We start from the raw sequence: 25439 nt of genomic DNA on the forward strand, positions 1-25439 counted from the left end.
GGCTTCATACAGTTGATAGCATTTCTGAGCTAAAGGTCTTAGAGTCATCCTTCCTACTCCTGGGTGAACAGGAGAGACGTGAAGTTAGCTTACTATGTCAATACCTGCGACTCTCTACAGGCCTGGTTGGCAACTCCAGGCTTGTGTGGATGGGCCACTTGGAGTAGATGGGCCTCTTTATTTTTTTTATTTATTTATTTTTTAAAGATTGGCACCTGGGCTAACAACTGTTGCCAATCTTTTTTTTTTTTTCTGCTTTATCTCCCCAAACCCCCCCTGTTCACAGTTGTATGTCTTAGTTGCATGTCCTTCTAGTTGTGGGATGTGGGACGCCGTCTCAACGTGGCCTGACGAGCGGTGCCATGTCCGTGCCCAGGATCCGAACCCTGGGCCGCCGCAGCGGAGTGCGCGAACTTATCCACTCAGCCACGGAGCCGTGATGGGCCTCTTTAAGTCACTCTCCTTTATCCCCTGTATTGTTTCAGCTTTTTGGACTCCTTGGGATAGGAAAACTGAAGAAAAAGACAACTAGAAAGTGAGCTGAAACAGAAAATGGAAAATTTCTAATAACCGTTCCTTGGAAGAGATGGGAAGATTAGGAATATCTTACCCAAAATGAAATCGAGTTCTGAAAGGTGGTTCCTGAAAGGGTAGAAGTTCTCCGGAGTCACTTCCTGTTGGATGAGGTAAAATACGTGCACTGGACGAGGACAAGAGTGGTGTGGTCCTTAGGGAAAGATGATTCCTAACTTTACCTTGCCTTTGCTAGACTTCCTGACTTCTGGGACAGGGAAATGTGCAAGAAATCTGGCAGACAAGCCAACTGGCTTTTTCTCTCTGCCAGTGATACTATACCAGGCTACAGCTTCTCACCTGGCTTTTGAGGTTACAATTCAAATGGATCCTCTACTGGACCGAGCCAAGTGAGGTAAGATGAGGAGAATTTGTACAATGGAAAAGTTCTTTAATGACTCCACAACTATTTACTGAGGACTAATTATTAACTAAGTGTGGAAGTTTTGGGAGGTGAATAAATAACACCTTTGTTTTCCCACGCAAGCTTGAACTGATAGAGAAATAAGAAGCAGGAGACAGGCGAATGCAGACCAAATGCCAGTTTTATTACTCATAAGCTGATGGAGAGCATGATTCCGTAACTGTAACTAAGTGATCTTGCTAATTGGATTAGACTCATGACCTACCCAGTCCCAGCTGTGCCACAAGGTCAGGTCCCTATCGTGTGGCGGAGGGGAGATGAGAAGGCACCCTCCCTGCTGGCAGATGGAACGAACGTGAGAATCTAGAAGGAGCTGAACCACACACGCCCAGTTCCTTTTCCCAAACTCCCACCTATTTTTCAACCATTTCTCACATCCCAACATCTTTCTTTCCAGGCTGGTCTCAGGCTCTGCCACAATCACATAGCTATCCTAAAAGATCTATATACTATGCCCCAAGTTCCTCTGGCCCAATCAAACTCTTATTTCCATATCCATCTAGGTTAGAATATTAAGCTGTTCTAATCATGTGATATTAATTCAAACGAATCCCAAATTTATTGAAATTTTAGGTCATGTAACAAAGAGAATATTCAAGTAGAAAAGTAGGACCAATACTTTAAAAAGAAGGAGAAGAATATATATATTAACTATATTATATTATAAAATGTAATATATATTTGTTTGGGATGAGGTAATTAGCACAGAGGCATGCAGCTCTATTTTAGAACTCATTGAAGAGACTGTCTTCTCTATCATCCATAGCTCCTCCCTTCTTTTAGTAAAGAATCCATTGCCTTTCTAGAACTTCAAGCTCACAAGATTTTTTTTTTCTTTTCTAGCTCTGATGGTATTAGCAGCAAGGCCTCTGTTGTGGAGGGTAAGTGGATGAAAATCATGTAGGGTGAGTTTGACTGACATGGAACTTGGCAGGGAGTTGGGCCAGTCCAAGAGAAGATGCACTGATGTGACCTGATACTGGGCCATCCAAGAGGAATGCAAGTTGGGCTGAGAAAGCTTGGGTGTCAGGCTAAGGACCGGTGATGTAGGTTTGCAAGGTGATGGTTGAAGCCGTAAGGATTCAGATCTCAGAAGAGAGTGAGGCGAGTTAACAGAAGGCCCAGGCTGAGCACTGGGCGACACTCCCAGTTAAGGAGATGGAAAAAGAAGGACTAATGCAAATAAGAGATCTGAGAAGTAAAAAGTAAATGGAGTGTGGCCTCAATGAAGGCAAAATCAGACAGTTTAGAGAAACGACGACACTGTCAAGTACAACAAAAATCAAGGAGAACGTGAAGTATTTTAAAAGGAAGTAGAAAAGATGCCAACTTATTTAAAATGCCTACCACCACCACCACCAAGATTTTAGAGTTCCAACTCTTAATGAGGGCGGAACGATTAGAGGTAAGCCGTGCACATCCCTCCCTTTGCAATTTGTTGATGACACACTTGTTATATGCTTAACATAGATCCAATTTAGAAGCATTGGTCTCTGCTTTCCCAACTCAATGTAGCCTGAAAATTCCAAGGTACTTCACTGCATACTAAGGAAGGGGGAAAACCAGCTTTGGAATCCAGCAAACAGAAACGCACGTTCTCACTGTGGACCCTTTTTTTAACCCAGTCAGTGATCAGCTGACCAATAATAAATTTCAATCTTTTGCAAACTATCTGCATAGAATTACAATCAGAAAGCAGAATGCCTGTCTGTGAAGAAGTTTTGAAGTTCCATAGCGAGTGAGTTTGATCTTCCGTGCTAACGCCGACCAGCTGATGGTGACCCCTGAAAATTGTGTGTTGAGAAGACTTCTTGAGGTCACTGAAGGTCAGCAGCAGAGAATGCCAGGAAACAGCTCTCTCTGGCGCAGGTGCCTGACTGCAGCACTTGTCAGGTATTTGCTGTTCTCACACTTCCCTTTCCCCAAATCATACAAGACTGTGGCTCGTCGGTATCTTCCTGGGATGTGGCATTTTGGAACATTTCTTCTAACCTACCTGTGACCTTGCACGTTTGCTGTTCTGTCTTCAGCTTCTTTAGGCGGAGAAGAATACTCTAGAAAAGAAAGCATTTGTACACAGAGACGGCCCCTGGGAAAGATCCTCCCTGATTAAAGTAATACAATTTTGATGTCTGGAGAGCAGAGGATGGTTCTTTACATTTTGACACAGGAAATCAAGAGTAATACGCTGACCCTTCATCTTTCCCGGTGGATAAGTAGCAAGCCCTATGTGTGTGGCTTGGTCATTACAGAGCCTGATAGATTTGTTCCTGAGGTTGTAGGAGGTTCAAGTAAAACTTCAGAGTAAAACTTTCTTTCTTTGTTCAGACCAAACTGCTCAACAGACCATTAGTATTTTGTGATGGTAACTGTCCCTTTAATACCTCTATAGCAGGTTTGTGTTATGTACTATTGTTTGAAAAATTAAGCATTATTAAAATTAATTTCCTGTTTCCTCTACTCGACATTAAATTTGACTTCTTGCTTTGGAACCAAAAGCATTCTTGTATCTTTCTCCCAAATGTGTTTTCTCCCAAAATATGAGCTAAATGCATCAGTTTTTAAACTTAGAGAAAGAATGCCATCACAAATGTTCCCATAATGCCCTACCAGAATCATTAGGTATCACACAGTAATATGTACAGGCACTCAGTCCACTCAACACCTTCATTCTAAGAAAACAGCCTCCTGAGAAGGGATGGTTTGTCTAAAGACCAAAGACACTGGACTAGATTAACAAAAGTTTCATGACATTCGTTCAGAAAATATTTATTGAGGATGTAGTGTGTGTCAGCACTGTTCTAGACACTGAAAATACAGCTTTGACCCAAGCGGACATAGTTCCTGCCGCCACGGAGCTCACATTTTAGTGGGAGGAGACAGTCAAACAACCGTACGCTATGAAGAAAAATTAAGGGTAAAGGGGGACGACAAGTCATTGCAACATTTTCTCCTTTCATTGGTGTTCTTTCTTTTCCATTTGAATTGTCTTGTTTTACTGTCTCAAATTTGCACAAATGCAAGATTTGTTTGGATTTATATCACATGAGCAGGACTAACAATATTAGAATTCTCTGAGAAGGTTACATTCAGATAATGATCCTTGTTAGAGTTTCACAGAGTATGATTTTCTTCCTAACCTAGATGGCATTGGATAAGAGCTTTGATGGCTCAGAGGAACTCAGGGAATTCTGGAGCGTGAAATAGGTATTTGAGGAGTAGCTACGTGATAGAGGGAGCAGGTGAAATGGAAACCTGAGAGCAGACTGACCATGGCAGGCAGAGGGAAGAGCGGGGGCAGAGGCCTGTGTCTGGAGGGTGACTGATGTGCTCACGGCACAGCAGGGTGGCCAAGGCAGCCAGAACAACATCAACAAAACAAAAGTGCTAGAAGTCAGAGCTGGGAGCCAGAATTAGTGGGGCCTTTTAGGCCACTGTAAGGATTTTGGATTTTACTCTAAGATAGGAAATCATTGAAGGACTGATTTGACCGAATCTCTTTAGCTGCTTTGTAGAAAATAAACACAAGGGTAAAAGTGGAAACGGGAAGATTGATTAGGGGGCTATTATGATCCTTCTGGCAGTGTGGTTGACAATGGTCCAGGTGAGGCAAGGAGTGAGGGAGTGGCAAGCTGCCGAATACATTTTGAAGGCCAAAATGACAGAATTTGCAGACAAATTTGTTTTGGAGTACAAGAGAACAAAAGGAATCAAAGACGACGCCAGGATTTTTGGCCTGAGCAACTAAAAGATGGACTTGCCCTTTACAGAGAAGAGGAAGAGGAAGACTGGAGCAGGTGCGTGGCTGGGAGGGAGTCTAAAAATCAGGAGCTGACACAAGTTGGAGATGCCCGTTGGACAAACAGGGAAACGTTGAGAGGGCAGCTGGGTGCGTAAGTCTGGAGATGAGGGCTGGGCTGCTGATAGGCATTTGGAAGTCATCAGAGTGTAAAAGGCTTTTAAAGCCACCAGACAGAATGAGACTATCTAGGGAGTGAGTGTCGATGGAAAAGGCTTCTGAAGCCTTTGCCTGGGACTCTCCAGTTTTTCCTCCTAGGAGGAAGGAGCAGCCAGAAAAGCAGAATGAGAAGGAACAATCCGTGAGGCTGGAGGAGACCCCAGAGCAAGCGTACTTTGTACCCTGGAGGCCAACGGGAAAAAAAGTGTTTTAAGAAAGAGTCATCATTTGTGTCAAATGCTGGCAGGAAAACATAACGACAGACAACTGACCATTGAATTTGATCATGTGAAGCCAGTTTCTTTGGAATGCTGGAGACAAAGCCATTCTGAAAAGAATGGAAGAAAGAAAGTGAGACAAGAATAGACAACCCTTTTGAGGAGTTTCTCTGCCAAGGTGAGCAAAGAAAATGGGACATTAGTTGGCAGGGGATGTGGGGCTGTTTGTTGTCATTGTTGTTTCCTTCTTGTTTTTAAGATTGGAAATAGAACAACATTACATGCCAACAGAAAAGTCCGCTGGAAGGGGAAATATGGATAATTGAGACAGAGGGAATAATTGCAGGAACAAAGTTCCCCTGCACAAGTAGACGAGTTGGCCTTAAGACCAGACAGTCACCCATCATAAGGAGATGGAAGGCAGGCAGGCCAATAGTTCTGGTAGAAATAGCAGGCGGAGAGCTCTGATTAACTTTGTTGTTGTTTTTAGTGACATATGAAGTGAGTTAACCACTTTGGGAGTGAGGAGGAAGAGGGGGTACTGGAGGTTTGAAGAAAGAACAAGCAGAATAGGGGTTTGAGAGTGAAAATAAACTGACTAAGAAAATGTAGGAGGATTGTCAGGCGACTGTACGTGCCGGCTTGAGCTTTGCCATGAATGGAAGGCACCAGCAGTCAGCACAGGTGTGTGTTAATCTAGCTTCTTTCTAGCCACCTGGCTGCAGAAGCCAAGTGGGCTGGGTTGGATTTAAACAACATTGAGGGAGATAAAGAATCTGGGGAATTGAGAATGCATGCAAGCGATGATTAGCAGGAATCTGAGTCAGGTAAAGAGGAAACGGCCAAGCTGAGGAGGAGAAAGGGTGGGAGCGTTTGGTTGGAATATTTTGGAGGTCCTGCTGGTGCTGGAAAATCGCTCAGGTCGAGTAGACAAGGGAGTGGGCTAGAACGACAGGAGGTGGTGGCCAGAGGACGGGGTGCTGGAAACTGAGAATTTGTTTTTTGGTAACAGGTAAAGACTTTAGTAGTCGCAAAGTCTAAGGTGACACCATGGAAGTGGGTGGCTGAGGTGGGATAAACCATTTGAGGCGAGAGGGTCAAGGCCAGAGTAGTGAACAGATTATTTCTGTCAATGATTTCTAGTGTTGTTGCTCTCACATCTATGAAAGTTTTTTGAAAAGCTGTGTATCCTCTCACACATATAAGTTGACCTCTAAAATCTTTCATCATAACACTTATATGAGTGCAAAGAATATAATTTCTGACGTATTATCTATACAGGAACTGGCATTTTAAAATAAAACCAAATTATTAATGGTTTTATTTGATTAAAAAAACACCATTAACTGAGTGTTAATTAATGTACTCAATGGAATAGAAATACCATACCACACATTTTTAAAGTGCCAACAAATAAAAGTTTAACATTGTTTCCCCCCCAAAATTATATTTCCATTCTGCTTCTCCCACAAAATACCATCCTAATGATTTATTTTTATTCTTGAGTCATTTGATTATAATACTTCTTTGCAACAAAAATATGTATACGTCTCTAAGTTAAAAACTTTCTTCTAATTGAGTATTACAATTATTAGTTCATGATGGATTAAAACACTATAAAATTGATAACTTATTAAAAATAAGTGAAATTGTATTAAAAATGACAAAGATTTGGGAGTGAATTTTATGGTGCTTTGAGAAAAAGAGGTTTCCGGGTATCAGTATTTCAAATGTTCCCTATGGTGCCCCAGGAACTTAAAATTTGAGGCGACTACATGGGTTGCTTTGCAACCTAGCGTGGTGTTCCAGACCATACTGAAGCAATGGAGTGAAAAGCTGCTTCATCCTCACTGCCTTAGAGTACTTGGCACCCTAGCAGTTTGTAAAACTTGCGGTGGGCACCAGGAAGGTGGTGGCAGGTGGCGAGCTCTGCCTTTTTGTTCTTTGGTAAAACGAGCATGATTATGAAAAAGAAGGGAAATTTCCCCTTTGCCCATCATCCTCACTTGGACTTGATACCTTATTCTCTTCAGAATGAACGTTAAACTTAAAACAGCTTCACCAAGCAAATCTGTAGGGACCAAGAGGGAGCCTGTTACTTCTCAGTATACAGACATCAGCGCCTCAAATACTGCTTTAACTTAACCTTCTGGTTCTAGGAACAATTTGATTCTCTTATCCATAGCTATTGATCTTCCTGAAGACCTCAACTGATTACAAGGAGAAACATTCTGAAAGACTTCCTGCTTGCTCCCTGGCGTGTGCCAGAAATGGTAAATGTGGAACTCTGTCAGTGACTCTTTCTGGAGCTGTAACTCTTGGACGGTTGGACACCCCTTTGCTCTGAGGCCTTGTGCCTCATACACAATTCAGGTTTTGGATCTATCTACAGAAGGTATTTCTCTACCCTTTCATAGACATTGTTGACTGAGACATTGGTTGAGCAAATCTGCCTTTTTAGTATTTTATAGGAACAAATTATACTACTTGGAAATAATGAAAATCTCCAAGGAAAACAGTTAAGTTGATCTTTATAGGTTCTAGAGCCAAAGGAGTACCGTGACATTAAATTCTAATAAACTTCAGAGCCCGCTGAGAGCACAGATTGTTACCCAGAGGTCAGTTCTCACAACTACTTGACCCATATGGTAATACCAAAATGTGGCTTGAATTTATATCCTCATTATTACTTGCCCTTTGTAGTCCATGCTTTCCCAGAAATGGTACAAGATTATCAACAATGGTTTCTTCTAGAGTTTCTCTGATCAAATAGGAAGGTTACAGTCCCTATGTACCTAAGAAATCTAGGCCAATGCTACCAACCAAGAAACTGAACAAGTTAAAATATTTTCAAGGTTGAGCTAATAGGCTACACAACCCAATTATATTTGACAGACAATTCTTATTTGAACAGTATTATTATTTGTTGCATCAGATTCATTTAGGAAGGCTTGAAACACATACACTTCTTCCGTCCAATTAAGCATTACTGTCTAGCAAACAGAAAGAAGGGAGGAGTCCCCATCCCTGACTGATCCTTTAAACAATGGACCCAATGGTCTCAAGAGCTCTGACGATACAGAACAGAGAGGAGTTGGGCTGTAGCTCCCCATACAGTAGGATTACCAAAAATATCTGAATATGATGATCCATCCCTTCACGGTATAGTTTAAGGCAGCATTCTCAAGAAGTTTGCAAGTCCTCTTACCTGCTCAGGATATGAACAGGTACAGCAGGGGGAAATGTGGCAAGATTTCTCAGAACCTCTAACATGGACCCTCTGAATCTCCGAGATACCTCATGCAAAGTACCCAGCTTTCTTGGGCAGATTAGCATCCCTGGATCCATGGAACACTTTGGGAAACTCTGGTTTGGAGCATCAGCTCACCGCAAGACACAGGATGTAGCCTAATTACCACAGGAATGTTCTAGTTCTGTGTGCTATGCTTTTGCAAATTACTTTTTCAGTGTACTTAAATTATCTTTGAATTGTCATATTAATGTCAAAAGTCAGGGTGAGGCAGGTCTAAAATGGGAAATACATCCAGGAAACACATGACACTCAGTTTATGCCTGGGGATTGGTTACAAAGGATTGTGTACAGTAATATTCTATTTCCTAGCATAATATGCGCATCCTTGACCCCTTGGAAGGATAGCCCTCAGTGGAACGTAACAAGTAAAACAAAGATTCAGGTTTTTGATTAAAAAAAACACCAAAACAGCAAATTGTCTACCTTAATCCTGCATGTAAAGGAGTATAAAAATTTACCGTTAGATGACTCCACTCATATGTGGAAGTTAAACACGTGGACAAAGAGAGTAGATTAGTGGATACCAGGGGAAAGGGGGTGGGGGGTGGGCACAAAGGGTGAAGTGGTGCACCTACAATATGACTCACAAATAATAATGTACAACTGAAATTTCACAGGGTTGTAAACTATCATAATCTCAGTAAAAAGTAAATATATATATACACACATTAGTTTACTATTTTGGAACTCACCGGATTAACCGCTTGTTCAAGTATTTAAGCAGGTACTGCAAACTCTCTCAAACATAAAGTACTTCTTTCCAGATCTTCAAATGACATGAAAGTGATTTTTTAAAAAGGAGTTCCTTAAACTCTCAGTTCCAGAAAATTAAGCATTCAATCTACTAGTGGAAAGAGAAATCTAATTAAAGATGAATTCTAATACAGTAAAGACAAACAGAAAGAAAATAATTTAGATCCTTCTTTTTTCCTTCTCTTACTTAGATATGGGAAGTTTCTTTATTTTTCACTTTGCAGATAGAAAAGTTCTAGATTGTCAGTTCCACTAAATTACACCTTAAATGTAGTCAGAACTATCCCGAAGTAACTTGAAACTGATGTGGAGGTAGAAAATATTCAATGCAATGCTGAAGCACCATAATTCAAAGCCAAAGCTACTACAAACTTTTTGTAGTCCAAATTGAATAACTTCTCAGTCACTATTTTGCTACAGTTTATGGTCACTTTTCTTAATCTGTGAGAATTTACTTTTTTCAAAGTGATGACAAATCTAAGTTTATAACCAAGAAGCACACTGTGCTCTAAAGATCAAAGAAGAAAGTTTCTGACATGTAGGGGATGTTATTATGTCTCAGGAATGCACAAAAGGGCAAAAAACGTCAGTCTTAAAGGCTTGGAATTGCTATATGCTACCATTTACATCCTTGGTAAGGATAACAGCAAGTTCTTCTCTCGGTACCAAAATCATTACTTCCCATTGAGGCCATGATCCCATATTACTAATCTAAGACCTGAAGCCTTGGGGAGAAAACCAGCCAGTTGACCTCACACCTTTGTTTCTCTGTGGGAAGTTTCTAAGATTGATTAGTGCACTATACAAATAAGTTAAGGACTCTGGTGGTCAAACAAAGCAGTTAGATCTTGCTGTACCAAGCAAGAATATAGCAAAACGCTACTATCTGAACACAGTCAAGAACAAGGGAGAAAAACAAATGCACGTATTTAAAACACCAAAATTGTACACTGAAGCTCAAGCACTATATCCTCTCTTAGAAACTATTTATTTTTAAGCTGCACACAAATTTGACCAAATGCTTTTCCAACACCCAATAAATTAAAAGAGGGATACAAGCCACTAGGCAGACAGTTTTAGAAGCAGGGAAGAACAAAAATCATTAAAAGCATATTTATTTTAAAAACCAGCCTGAGGCAAGGAGAGAGGTGATGGTCCTCCATCCTGGGGCAGGACTGAAGGCTATTGCTGTGTATCAACATGCGGTGCTGAGTCAAAGGATGAAGTCACCAAATCTTCATTTACATCCTACCAATATGCCAAGGAGGGTCGCAGGACATATTTAAAAAGGCAGGACGATTTTTATCCAGTACAATTAAAATGTGAAAGACTACTTTAGTGCTTATAGGCGCACAGCTACCCAGTATACCAAAATACACTGCTATGCCAAAAGTCTCATTCCTTCAGTGTCTTTGACAGGCATGGACATGTTGGTGTTATCCAATTCACAAGGAAATTGGAATCTTTTTTAAATAATGGTGATTGCTAAGTCAAGAATCCACTAGCAAGTGGGGAACTGAGGATGTTATCAGGAAAATTCTAAGGACTTTTTCAGGGCTGGAATGCTAGGCCCAAAAGTGACTATAGACAAGGCTGCCCAGGATCTCCCAACTCCCAAAGAGGGGCCTTGGTGTAGCTGGGTTTTTATCCTGAGATTAGAAAACAGACAAGACTAGAAACTCCTGTGGAGTCAGGATATTGTCAGTTACTCTAAGACCGATCCAGAGAATGCTGGTCAATACCTTGGAAGGTTTACAGAAACCTTTATTAAGAGGCAAACTCCATCTGTATGTAGCTACACAAATGCCTTTAAATAAAGACGTGTTAATCTCTGTTTTATACTGCGTCAAGAAACTGCAGTGTTTAACCTTCTGTTGCTTACAGTGTTTCCCAGAGTAGGATGGCAAGGTAGTGCTCAAAATTCTCTTTAAAGCTTTTTGATTACATCATGCAGAAAGACTCAATTCGCTTTTTTTACCCCTACACAATATTATTTACTAATCACACCTTTTAATAAAGGGAAGGTAGACTGTGGGCTCAGTTTTCACAGGCAATACTACATAGCTTGAAATTAATAACACTGTTCTGTTTTCATGTTTTAAGGTAATCTATTCACAGAAAGGATATGAATTTTCCGTTTACCAAAGTGATATGCTTCCCTTTAAAAACAAATTGACATCTATTTTCCTTTTTTAAAAAAGTGAGTCATTTTCAAGAAAAGTATTGAATAAGTAATACTTGCAAATATAAATTTAGAAGGGTATCTGGAAATGGGAAAATCCATCAATGTCATTCCAGCGTCTTAAGTTTAGAAGACCCTGCTTTCAAAGTTGAGTTAATCACATATATAAATTAAGTTATTTTAAAAACTACACAAATAGTAACTCTGTGACCTGGAGAACTCTTTCCTCTAATGTGAAGGGACATGAATAATAACCACAGTTTTAGGATAACCATATCTTAAATCACTTGTTTTACAGCTGAACGAACAGCAGGCCAAGGAGGACAGGTGACCTGGCTGAGATGCCGGAGAAGGCCACATCTCTGGCCTCCCAGTCCAGGGTGCTGCCCTCACATTTAGGGTATGATTAGAGAGCTTTGGTTTCCCCAATTGATGTATAGAGTTTAGCCAACATAGTAAAGGTAATTCCAAGATAACTTCTACTTTCCCTAAATTAGACTTTGAACCACATCAAACTATAAGGATTTCATTCAAGAAGGGTTGAAGGGCTGCCTAGCTTATTTATGCCAACTGCCCCTTGAATACCAGCTCCTCTCCATTTCAGGTGGCGGAACGAAGACAGATCCCTCAGAGGAAGCCACCTACTGGGTATATAAAAAGAATGGGAAAGCAGCAATTTTTCTAGCTTACTGTGGCGAGATTTTGAAATTTTAAGTTATTTTGTACACCTCTTTTTTCACACCTGCATCCAGGCGACAGAAGAGTTGGTAGTTCATTTGAAGTTAGGACCAAAGACTCCAGCTGACCCACAGTTCCGACTGGCATTCCGAGTCCATTCACTTTCCCACTCTCCACAGGGAGAGTTCACACACACCTCTCATTGACTCCTACAGATTGCCAGCATCCCTTCCCTGTCTCAGCCCTTCACTGGGAGAGAGGAAGCTATTAGAAGAGAATGATCTCATTTTCCCAAGACCAAATTTAGCAAGCTATGCACATTTACAGCCATTCACTCCAAAATCGAAGCTCCACTAGGTTAGACTTTTGTCTTGTTTTGGTCACTGCTTTACCTCCGGTATCTAAAACAGTGCCTTGTAAATAATTGGCATGCAATAAATGCTTGAATGAGGAAAAATACTGCCTTCCCTTTTGACACATGAACAGGAACTGTCCCTGTGCCTACTTGAGACTAACCCTTCAGGAGTCCTAGCTCTCTCTCTTCTTGTGCCTATTCAGATTTCATTCCTGCAGTAATCCACTCCTCCCCACAGCATTCATTTGTCCCCTTCTGATGGAATATTCCAATCAGCACATAATCACACTATGTTATCTCCTTAAAAGTTAAAATCCCCTCTTAGCTCACCTACCCATCAGCTGCATCCCATCTCTTGTCCCCTTTATATCAGAACTTGAGTTGTCCATGGTTGTTGACTCTACTTCAATTGCTTTCTGCTCCCAATCCACTCCAGTTAGTCCTTCATCCTCAAAACTTGCAGCCTGTTAAATTTACCACCACTGGCCCCCCTCCCACCTAAGGGTTAATTCACAGTCCTCATCCTACTTGAACAGCAGTTGAATAAGTGATCCCTCCCTTCTTGAGATACTTTCTTCACTTTTGTTTTTGGTGTGCCACATTTTTCCTGGCTTATTTCACTGAGAGATGTTGGAAGTTTCCATTGCTGGCTCCCCCCTCTTTTAAATGTTGAAGTCCCACAAGGCCCGCTCCTTCCTCTTCAGGGTCTACATGGTTGCTCCTCAAAACGTGGGGCCCTGAACCAGCAGTATCAGCATCACTGAGGAGCTTGTTAGAAATGTGGCATTTCAGGCCCCACACCAGACCTACCGAGTCAGAATCTGCATTTTACCACAATCAGGTGACAGACATGCACATTAAAATTTGAGACGCACTGATCTGTTCACTTTTGTGCTTTCAATCACATGACTGTAAACTCCATTCACAGGATAACTCCCAAATGTTCATCTCCTGACTACTCCCAAATGTTCATCTCCTGACTCCTCCCCCAACTTCAGTCCCCCAACTCCACGCTGGATCCCACTAGAAATCTATCAGGTATCTCACACCTAAGTGCAAACAGAAATCTTGATTCTTTCCCTCAAGCCAAAAATCTGAGTCATCCTTGTCATCTCTGCTTTCCAATTCCTGGGCCAAAGTCCCCCTGTTGGCAGTATCTTTAAAACACACTCCTATCACTCGCCACCACTTCCACTGTTAACCACCCTAGTCTAAGCCACCAACATTTTTGGTGCAAAGACTTCTGGAAGAGTCCCCTAAATCTCCTTATTTTCACCAAGGCTACCTACAATAAAATTGGCACGCAGCATCCAGGGTGATCTTTAAAGAACATAAACCCTTCCCAAATTTTCTACCATGGCTTCCAAGAGCCAACATTTTCTAGCCCCTCCCACATTGTGTCAAATGCTCTAGTCAAATTGACAAGCTTGTTCTACTCCACCCTCCCCTAAATCTTCGCCTGCCTCACTTCCTTACTTCCTTCTGGTCTCAGCTCAAAGATCATTTCCTTAGAAAGACCTTCTTTAATGACCATAATCAACAAACTCACCTCCCTTTCCATGCATTTCCTATCTCCTTACTCTGCTTTACTTTCCTGTTAGGATTTAACACAGGTGCCTGACATGGTATACATCTGACTCTCCCACGAGAACGCATGGTCCATGCGCAGGGGCTTTTTCTTCTTCTTAAACCACCGCTGCTTGGAACAGCACCTACGACACAAGAAGCCACTCAAGTACTGAGTCTTCGAGTGGTGTTGGGGGAACTGCTGGGGGCCGGGGACCAACTCTCATGTATGCATCAGCACTTATGTGCACTTCAGAGTCACACAGATCTGGATGTAGAGAACCCACCCACAATTTTCAACAGGTTCAAATTTTCATAACGTGGCAGTGGTTCTAAAACTTTTCTGTATATTAGAATTGCCTTGGGATCTTTAAAAATTCTAATACTTAAGCTGTATTCCAAATGAATTAGATCATAATTGCTGGGGGTAGGACACTGGTATCTGTATTTTTTGAAGTTCTTGAGGTAATTCCAATGTGAGATAAATCTGGGAACCATTGGTATAGAGTATATGAAATCCATAATACTTAAAAAAATCCCCGTCACAGAGTTATGCAAACTTAAAACTTCTATTTCCTATGTGGTATAGAAAACAAAAAGAAATTCATAAAAAATAAAATTGTTTCAAACATTAGGTCTTAAAGAGCAAATTTTCCAGGATTTTCCACATTTGTTTTCCTATCAAGCCTAATCCAAATTTGGGTACTTCTATTAGGAAGCTTATTTTTCCCCCATATGCTGAGGCAAACTTACGTACGAAAAAGTGTTGACTTCTATATAAGTCACATCTGAAAGTTTCTGGGGCTTTGCATATTCCTATTTTTAATGGTGTCCGGTAAATAACTATCCTGGTAATAAGGACGTAATCACTAAGACACAATGCTATATTCTCAAGAGAGAAAAGGATTTCTTTACAACTGAACTACGTTACAATAAAATAAATTCTTAATCATGCTGTCTAATATTTCTCACTCAAGAAGTAGTATAACCAACTGGTTCCAGTCATCAATCAAAATATCCTTAGGACAGAAGTTAACCAAATACTGTGCATTTGCCTGTCTCTAAGCTCACCTTTAAACTGTCTTCATACCTCAGAATGAAGGACAAAATTGATGAAAGAGAAAAAACAAGTCATGTGATTATTAAAATCCTCACTATAGTGCAAATACTACAGATTTCAAAAGAACCTCAGAGATAATGAAGCCAATCTCATGTTACAGATGAATAACCTGACACCCAGATGAGGTGAAATGACATGCCTGAAAGTCACACAGGAGAGCTAGAAGAGAAAACAACAGTTTTTTTTTTTCAAACAAGCAGACAGGATCTTTCACATGTTAATCAAAAAGAATCAAGATCATCAGATTAGGAAGAAATGAGGAATAAAAAGTATGTTACATATAGATTTAAAGGACTAGTCAATCTGCTGTCCCCTCCCCCAAAACCAAAAAATTCTCTGAATATATGGACATATATCCATCAAGATGCTTACCCTTAAAATATGAGAATCTTGGAAAATTCAATTTACAAATACATTATTAATTGCATTGTTATAATGAAATTAGTTCATTAAACGTGAAAACATCAAACAGCACCAATACCAGAAAGTTAAGAAAGTAATTACACTATTAGTTAAAATAATATATAATCACTGATTGGGACAGAAATGAACTACAGCCACTAGCAAAACTATTTAAACTACTGCTTGACATAAAGGCAATATTTAAAGACTAGTATATGCCCTCTCCCACTGACAGGCCCATGGCTAGGCATCCCAGGAGGGGGTCATGTGGAAAATATTATTAAATCAGATGCAATTTTTAAATTGCTCGACCTTGAACCATGATACTACACAACGCAAATTTTGCCAAATAAGCCAATGGTGGCATTTTTGGTATTCTAACTACTCTTACTTCTCCCAGCTAAAACGAAACAAAACACAACTCCCCTATTAAGCACTAGATTCAATCTATCTACGAAGCAGCAGCAAGGGATTTACAAATGGGCTACTGACAGTGTATCAAAATGCTACTAAGGAAAATACAGCAGCAAATACTCTAATAAGAGCACATTATTCCACATGGAATCCCAAATTAGTCTTATCTCTAGTTCCTGAAATTCTTGGAAGACTAGAGATGAACAAGTGTATGTATAAATGGGGCTAGGGAGAAAGAAGCTCTAAATGGTATAGTGTTCATATTTTAAATTACCCAAGAGAATTTGAATGCTTACAGAGAACTCCAACTATATCTAAATATTTTTTTTAGCACGTAGAACTAAACTGCTGGCAGAACTTTGGTGTTTACCCAAAAATAGCATTGCAGTTTTAAGTGAAATTGAAATAGGCATGGTTTGTGAAGTTTTTATAATGTTCACACCACCCTCTCCCTATTCCCTGCTCCTTTCATCAGGTGATCTAAAGACTACCTGGTTTAAAATATTTGGTAATTCAGTGCAGAAAAGGTCACAGACAAAGTACAACAACTTTTAATACACCATTAATACTAATGATTAAAAATTATTGCATAGTCTTATGCATTTATCCTAAAACATTTTCTGAAAGTAAATTCTGAAAGAATTATATAAAAGACAAATAACCCTTTAAAATGTGGATGGCCTTTACTACCTCGATCTTCTATCCTTTTTTGTCTTTTCAGTACTTTTGTCCATTGTTTTCTCATTGTCTCCCCTACACTTTGGGCAATACCATTTCCCCTTTGGTTTATAGGTAAGTGAAACACAGGAAAAGTGAAACCATTCGATGGGACACTGTTCATTGTCACATCCGATCATCTCCCCATAAGACACTTGGTTACACAGACAGTATGTAGGTTCATTGGGATCTATTGCAAACTCAACAGGGGAAGCTTCCCTCTCCTGCTTGGCCTTGGAGCGTTTCTTTTTCTTGGCTGACTTGGATTTCTTTTCTTTAGGTGGCTGATCATCACAGTCTTCAATCCCATTCGTCATGTGACACAAATCACGGCTTTCACTGGTTCGCTGTCTGCGGGGTCTTCTTGAAGATCTCTCTGGTTGGCTGGAATCCATCTTTGCCTTATCTGAGCCTCGTTCACTTTCAGCAGGGTCTTGAAAACACTGTGAATGTAATTCCATTTGTCTTGCCCGATTTTCCACCAATTCGAGCATTTGTGTGACAATCTGAATTTTTTCATCTCCCAATTCTTGACTATTGATTAATGCTCTCTGGAGATGCTGCTGTAGGCGTTTTTTCTGGTTTGAATCATCTTCTTTCTTATATTTTTCATAGACATCATCAATTTCCTTTAATGTTTCTAAAAAAAGGAAAAGAAAAATCAACATTATTGTGCGTTAGCACATGTAACAGTTTTCAAGTTAGTTATCTTCCAAAGAATTGCTAAAGTTAGAACAAACTCAAACTATAAAACCACACTCCTCTATAGTATGTAGACATTAAAATATATTGTTGCCCACACAAAGACCACGTCATCCAATATGAAAGAATATCTACAGATAAATAAATAAAACCCACAAAATTCTCTAATACTCATTCATCTATATTAAAAAGGATAAGAGATGTGTGGCTAATTAATAATCAAGAGGATTTTACATGGGCAGAACAGTGCATTCCACTTCAGAATTTACCTAGTGCCACACTGCCTACACTTCATCTGAACCCCATAAAATTTACATGCTGGACTCCAGCTGTCAAACTTAACGAGGTTCCAGGACTAGGCTACGGATTACTGTTGAAGTGTGTCTTTGGGATTTACAGTTCAGTCAGTGACTCCAGAGAGACATTCCACCTTCACTTTCATATCACGCCTCTGGACATTCTTAAACAAAGCTGACACAAGTAATTCTGAGCTTCCCATAATATTAGTTTTAATAGTTCTTCTATTTTATCACTTGGGGGATTTGGAAAACCAAACTATTTCCAGAGTAGGTCTAGGTTCAGGTTCTGGCATCAACTGACTACTAACAAAATTACAGTAAAGTCAGCACTGGATCACTCTGCTGTTGTAGATAACGCAGCAGTTGGTTCTAAGCTTTCCAAACTGCTGATTTAGGTATTGTATAGCATGTGAGACACATTAAATCAATTAAAAATGGCTGAGTCACTAAAAGATACACAAAAATCTGAAAATACAGTTCCAGATGTCACAAAAAATTGACATAAGATTAGTTTTCTATTCGAATCTGTTCTATTTCTTATCCTTACGAGATATAATGAAAGAGTTCTGTCTTACCAAGGATGGAAAAACAAAAATTAACTCTAATTTATCACACCACATGGCATACCACTGTTTTATATTTCAATATTACTCGCACATAGCATACCACTGTTTTACCTTCCAATATTATTACTCCAATGATAAGAACAGAAAGGTTAGACAAGTAAAATACATACATCGAGGCTGTCTGCAAGTCAGGTAACACAAAGCAAGTATTCAACACAACTCTTAGGTCTTAGCTCCTCCCTGGAAATTATAGGTACTCCCACTTGATGAACAACTGTTTAACCTGGGATACATGACAAAGTGCCACCCACATTTGAGGGTAGTCACACCTGCAGAGCAAATTTTTAAACAAAGTTCATATCCAGCCCATGTGCACTTATCTAGCTAGCTAGATAAGTGGATTTCTTAAGAACCTAATCTTCCTCCAGGAAAAATAAGGAAAGTATATATTTCCCCTCAGACACACAAAATTTGACGGTTAAAAAATAAAGATAAGTCTTAGTTCAAATATTCTGTATCTAATACTCAGGAGTTATAAACTAATTATATCATACCAGCACATTGATACTATACAAGAGATAAAAATTCACATTTTTAAGACACCTTAATTACGTAGTGAAAGAAGAAAGGAAACTAACACTAGCCCCTTTTATGTGAAAAAGATTTTCTCATTTAATCCCCAGAGCAGCCCCAGGAGGGAGCCATCACTTCTACATGTGAAGAAATGAAGCTCAAGAGGAAACAACCCGACTTCTGACGCTGCCAGATCTGCAGGTCCAGTTCCACCACTAAAGCACTTTCTGCTAAGCTGCGTGGAAGGCACTTGAAATTATTAAATTTTAGTTCGAAGGTTATTTCTTCATGAAATTATGAACAAGAATATCGGAAAAACATCTGAAGTTCTCTAATAACCATATCCCATAATAAATACTTCATTCAATTGTAAAATTGTTTCCTTCACTTCTCTATTTTTAAAAATTTTGAAGGTTACTTTTAAGGTTCTTCAGTAATTTCTGAAAGTGTCTCAGGTAGGAGGAAGATTTCTTTGACTACCTATATAATTTATATCAGTAAATATTGCAGTTAAGCATTAGATCCAAAAACAGAAAATTCTTAACAACAAAGAAATATGAAACATGAAATCTGAACCAAGAACACACAAGTATATAAAGCTAATAAACAACAAAAGTGTGTAAGTTAAGCTTAGTAAACATGTGCATGGAGTGAAAACTAGATCGTTGTTTTTATATTAATCTTGAAACTAACCACAATCTTAATGGAGCTGAAGTTTACTATAATCTGTCAATTTTTTAAGGCCTAATACAGTTTCTCATGTTACCAGACATGACATGATGCTTATGACAATTCTAGACAGTCGAGATGGAATATTTCCCTGGAACAAATTGTCCTTCCCAATTCAAATAAAAGAAAATAGCTTAACTTCTGTGAAGGCAAACATGTGTCTTTAAGGAAATGTGAAAGCCTGCAAGCTTTACAAACTTCAGTTATTATTTGAAAAACTAAAAATGTTCAATAAACAATTCTTAAATAAATATGTATCATTTCAAGGTTACAACTCATGTATGTACTCCATGTCTGTATAAAACACCTTTGGAGACCTTTCACTTAAAAAAAAAAAAGTTAAAATAGTTTAAAAACCAAGATGTGCACCTGAACTGGCCAGGCTGTGAAGTCAAATATTCCCCACCTAATTAATCGGACAAGTTACTTAAAACTCACTGTAAATTTTAATTTAGCTGTAAAATGAATTCTTACTTCATAGCATTATTGTGAGGATTAAATGAGAATGTCCAGGACCTGGCACACCAACTGACATACGGTAAGTAATCAGTCTTAATTCTCTTCCCCGCTAAGAGACATCAGTCCTATCAATCAAATGGGTTCAGAAGGCAGAAAGGAACTATAGGTTCGAAAACACAGAGCTATTTAAATGTCCTAACATGCGACAGGCCAGAAAATGTCCCCCCAGAAGGGGTTCCTTTGAGACTAAATCATAAGATCAGCGACGTGTCTAGAAAAACAGAGAATGGGTCCAAGAAGTTATCTTCAAGTCCGTATGGCTGTTTCCACATTATGTCCAAGGTCTGTTCCTTGACTCAGGGTTATTAAACGCAAAACGTCTCCCCCCATAAACTTCCCCCCTCCTAGTAGCAGGCGAAAGGTCCACCAAGAGGGGATAAATGATACTCTCTGTAAGAAACGTCGACTCCCTATCCTAGCTTCTCGGGTCTGCCCACAATGGGTGGTTTTTGCCTCATCACTTAAAGTTGGCTGAGGAGGGACCCAGGGGTTAAGGGACGCCAGGCGGTTGCCCAGTCAACCACCCACTTCCTCCCGGAGCCCGGAAGTGACGCACGGGCCGGAACCTACGCGCGGCCAGGGTCAGCGCCGGTCCCCGTAGCTGTGTCCTCGTCGTGATTGAGTGGTTGGGCGAGAGCCGAGAAATCACAACATGTCCCAAACCCCACCCTTCACTGGCCTGGGGACCAACTAACGTCCCGCACAGCTCCGAGCCCCTCGCTACCAGCCAGCTCCGCCCAAGCCTTCCTGCCACCAGCCATTTTCCGGGCGGGCGGGAGCGCACGCGTCCGCGCCCCGCCCCCGGCTACGTCACGCCCCAGGCCCCGCCCCCGGGGACGGGGGCCCTCCCCGCCACACACACACCCCTCTTCCTTTCCCCGCGGGGACCCCTCCCCTTTGAACCAGTGGGCCGACGGGGCTGGGAAAAGGCTGCGGCCCGGAACTTTGCCTGGGGCGGGAGAGGCGAACGGACTCCCTGCTGCCGAGCCGGGAGCCGGCCGCGGAGGGAGGGACCTCCCCGGAGTCCGCCTTCGCGGCCCTCTCGCCCCCTCCCCCCCGCACGTTCCAATGCATCTGCTCTCAGGGGTGGGGGCCCAAGCGGGGTGGGGAGAGCCCGGCCCCGCCGGCCGCTCACTGCCCCGGCCCCCGCCCGGCTGCACGCTCCTCGCCGGGACAGGAGGGTGTACGGCCCGAGGCAGGCGAGCGCCGGCACAAATACTGCTTAAAATGGCTGATTCCCCTTCGCCCCAGCTGCAGCCGCCGGGTCTGCAGCGGGGGCTGGCGAGCGGCCCCCACTCGCACCCTGGAGACCCCGCCGAAGTCCTCGCCGACCGCCGCAGGGGAAGGGAGGGCCGCGAAGCCGGGCTCCTGTCCCTCCGCCCCGTCCCCACACCCCAGACCCGCTGTGTGCGCTCGGGGAGGCTGTCACGGGAGAAATGGAAAGGGACACCACCCAGGGCAGGCGCCGGGCGGCCGGGCCAGGGGGCCGGCGGATCCGAGCGTGGCGGAGCCCCGCAGCGCAGCCCCGCGGCCCCCTACCTTGATATTTGTTGTCCAGCTCCCGCAGCACAGACACGTTCCTCTGCATGTCGTGGGGCAGCGACTCCACACACTCGAGGTAGTCCTGCACGTAGCAGGTGAGCAGCCGGCTCCGCTCCCCGGTCAGGAGCGCGGCCGACGAGTAGAGTTGCTGCTGCTGCTGCTGCTGCCCTAACATCCTGCCGCCGCCGCTGCTGCTCCTCGCCGCCGCCGCCGCCGCCGCCGCATCCAGCAGCCACACATGCACCAGCCACGGCCGCCGCGGCTCCTCTGCTCGGCAGCCCGGCGCCGCGGGGACACCGGCAGCCGCTCGAGAGGGCACAGCCGAGTCCCCCGATCTCCACTCCCCCCCAAAAAGCCCTCACTCCCCGCCCCCGCGGGAACAAGCCCAGGGGCGGGGCGAGATCAGGGCTCCCTCCTTTCTCCCCTCCCTCCCCAGCGCTAGAGCAGCGGGGATCCCCCAGCGGAGCCGGCGCCGGGGTCCCGGGCGCTGACACTTCCTGTCCCCCTCGGAGTCCCCAGATGCTACCAGTGCCTCCTCGCAGCTCGGATCCCCATGACAAGCCCCTCGCTGCCCCCTCTCCTCCCAATCACCCTCGGTGCCTGTCGGGGAGTCTCTCACTGGACTGCCCCCGCCCCTCCGCCTGCGGCCGCCTCTGCGCCTGCGCAGGACGCACTCCTAATAAGGCCGGGGGCCCGCCCCTACCGCCCTACCGAAGGGTTCGCATTCTCCCGCCTTCCCTCCGCCACCCGGGCGATTGGTCTGTCAACTCTCGGCCCGCGGGGAGGGTGCGGAGGGCGGCCAAACGGCAGGCTGCGCCCCGCCCCCTCTTAAAGAGGAAGCATGGCCGAGCCCGCCTCTTTGCTCAATGACTGAATGGGTCTTGAGAGGGCAGGTGGCTGCTTCCTCCCTTCCGTCCTTCCCACAGGGAGGGGGAGCTTGGCCCGGCTCCCTCGGCCCGGTGTTACCGACTTTTTCCCCATCAGGTGGATCTGGCCCGGCCTCTCGCGAGCCTTAAAAGGAGCAGCAGGCGGCCGCCTTTCGCCAGCACCAGGAGGGAGGCCTGCGGGAACTACGCCACCCAGCGTGCAGCGGGCGCGCTCCCGGCATGCGCGGCGGCCGTGTTCCCGCCGCCCCGCCGCCGCTCGCCGCTCGCCGCTCGCCGCCCGCCGCCGCCGCGGCGCTGCCCTCGGGCTCCGTCCCTCCTCCCGCCGCGGCCTTCGGGCTCCCGGAGCACCGGGGGGGCCGATCGCGGAGGTAGGCGGCGCTCCCGCGGGCTCCCTGCGTTGTTCTGCTCCATTAGTCAGCCCGCCTTTTAAATCTCCCTCCTGGCGTCAGCGCGCTTCCGCCCTTCCGCGGGAGCGGGAGGTCGCCCGGCGCCCGAGGACCGAGCGAGTTCTGTCCACCTCCGGCCCTTCGGGAGTCCCCGGTTTAGTTTATTCATTCCGCCCCGGAAACGTGTTTGTTCGACAGACGACATTTAAAAAAATGTTTTTTTCCGGGGGTCAGAACGTGTAAGCCTCAAAGGTCGACGAGGGCTTATGGGCGGCTTACCACCAGCTTTACATCTCTTTCTGCCCTAAGTCTCAAAAACACTGGGGCCGGGGGAAGAAGGGGTCGTGGGGATCGGAGTCAAAACCTCATCAGGAATCAGGCCCACGGCCTCCCCTGTGTGATCGACGGTCAGGGTTTAACTTCTCTGTAGGGTTAAATGAAATGCCAAGCAGAGCAGCTCATTTTAATTCCAGATGGACTCTCAGTGTTTATAATAACGTGTGTTTTTTTAAAGAAATGGGTGTAAATAGAACAAATACACGAAAAATTTTAAAGGAATGCCTATGTAAGCAAACCCTGTTGTGAGCAGTACCTCTGAGTTAGAAAGAAAAGGTGTTTAGGCGATGAATTGGGATTTCCCTATATCCCGTTTGTTCGCAGCGGTGGTACACCTATACGGGGGACCCATTTAGAGCACTTTTGAAACAGCTGTTAATAGTAAGTGACCATTGACTCGCAAAGAGAAATCTAGACCTTGATCTAGAGGAAATTGTAAATTTCAAACCAAAGCGAAGCACTTTGGGAAATTCGATGTTTTGGGAACAAAAAAACAGTGTTGCACAGGACTCGGAGATTGTCGTGTGTTATTATCCCGTGACACTTTGAGGTTTTGATCACTTAAATGTTAAGCCAGGCAGTGCAGTGTCTTGTATTTCTGAGACCCGCCTAGGGATTTTATTGTTGCTGCTTTTTAAATCTTTCAGATTAAGCATCCGGGTCTTGTCAAAAAACAGTCAATGTTAAGAATTGGATTTTATTGCTTTTTACCTGAACCCTGCGATTTTTGTTTACTCATAGATTTGCGTCAGCTTGTCTTTATTGAAGGCCCAAAATAATGCAAGATGCCTTGTTATTTATTGATTCAGGTTAGACGCTGAATGCACCTATGGATTTGATTCAGCCTAGAAGTGACCTGCTGGCAGATATGATATGGAGTTAAAACTAGAAGTGAGAAAAGGCAGTGATGCAGAATACCTAGAGTACTCTCTCCAGGAACCCAGAGCAAGAAGAGAGGAGGGAAGGATGAGTACAATCGGAAATGTTTTCTAGCATTGTTTTCACCTTTCATAATTGTGTTGCACAGGCAGAAAGGAAGCAAAAAAATCCAAGTAATGAGTTTTCAGCTTGTGTTGGTCTAAGCGGATAAAGAACACTCTAATATAGTAATGTGTGTGTGAGTGTGAATTATTTCAGACGTATGCTTTTCTTGCTATATTAATTCATAAAAGTTAATCAGAGGCTTATTCCTACCGTACTTGTGAAAGCAAACCGTGTAGGGAGAGTACCTTCATGGAAAAAAAAAAATCACCATATTCTCCAAACTCAGCTCTTTTTCTAGCTGTGGTTGCTGCCACAGCATGGCTGACGAGTGGTGTAGGTCCATGCCCAGGATCAAAACCCCTGAACCCTGGCCACCAAAGCAAGCTTAGCCACTACACTATGGGGCCACACCCTCCAAACTCAGCACTTGACCTTGCTTATTTATCAGGTCCTTTTCTTCTCAGTAATCACTTAACTGGAAATTTGGGGCCTTCTCAAATTGGGTCCCCTTATTCTGGTAAATGCAATATGTAAAAGTCCCAATTCTCTGCAACATAGGAGTTAATTGGTGATATTTAATCCTCTGAATAGAGAAAAAAGGCATCTTATTTGCTCTTCAGTGTATTTTCTACTATAAAGTGACTGTAAAAAAGAAAAGTAACTGACACCCCCAAATTAGTACAAGTATCTGGGGTTGCCTTTAATTTCTAAGTCAGTTATTTTTTTAAAAATCCCAGGGAGGAAATATTTATGCCTCTAAACCGATATCCGGTACTCATATTTCTACTGTGAGAGGGGAGAGCAACAACTTCAAACTCGGGGAACTGAAAACTAAGTAACAAATAGTTCTGCAGGATTCCTAAAGATAGCTCCTGAGAGAATTCAGCTACTGCTCTGAGTCAGGCCAATTGAATTTGAAATCCTTTCTTCTACTTTTTAATATTTTTTAAAGCTTTTTATTATGGAAATTTTCAAACACACACAAAAGTGGAGGTAATAGTACAATAAATCCCAATATACCATTCACCCAGCTTGAACATTTATCAATACTCTATGGGCAATATTATTTCATCTGTAACCCTCCACACTCCCTTACCCGTGCTAGATTATCCTTTTATCTGTAAATACATTAAATATGAACAGTTAGATAATTTTTAAAAATATGTCCACAATGCCGTTATCCTATCAAAAAATTATCTTACGGTCATTTAATATCCAGACAATTCAAATTTCCAAATTTCCC

At 42.9% G+C, this 25439-nt stretch overlaps 2 protein-coding genes across 2 annotated transcripts; one reads left to right on the forward strand and one right to left on the reverse strand.

The window, feature by feature from the left end:
- Positions 1-16491: 16491 nt before the first annotated feature.
- Positions 16492-22266, reverse strand: ING2 (inhibitor of growth family member 2). Its single transcript, XM_014839475.3, has 2 exons — positions 21601-22266; positions 16492-17313 (listed from the first exon to the last, which is right to left on the reverse strand). Exons 1-2 carry the CDS (start codon positions 21776-21778, stop codon positions 16643-16645), a joined length of 849 nt encoding a protein of 282 aa, XP_014694961.1. The 5' UTR covers positions 21779-22266; the 3' UTR covers positions 16492-16642.
- LOC139042257 (uncharacterized) lies at positions 21289-24320 on the forward strand. Its single transcript, XM_070499727.1, has 3 exons — positions 21289-21652; positions 21728-22858; positions 24022-24320. The coding sequence occupies exons 1-2, from the start codon at positions 21289-21291 to the stop codon at positions 22471-22473; spliced, it is 1110 nt and encodes a 369-aa protein (XP_070355828.1). The 3' UTR covers positions 22474-22858; positions 24022-24320.
- The last annotated feature ends 1119 nt before the right edge of the window (positions 24321-25439 follow it).

Source organism: Equus asinus, chromosome 27 (assembly GCF_041296235.1).
Source record: "Equus asinus isolate D_3611 breed Donkey chromosome 27, EquAss-T2T_v2, whole genome shotgun sequence".
NCBI lineage: Eukaryota > Metazoa > Chordata > Mammalia > Perissodactyla > Equidae > Equus > Equus asinus.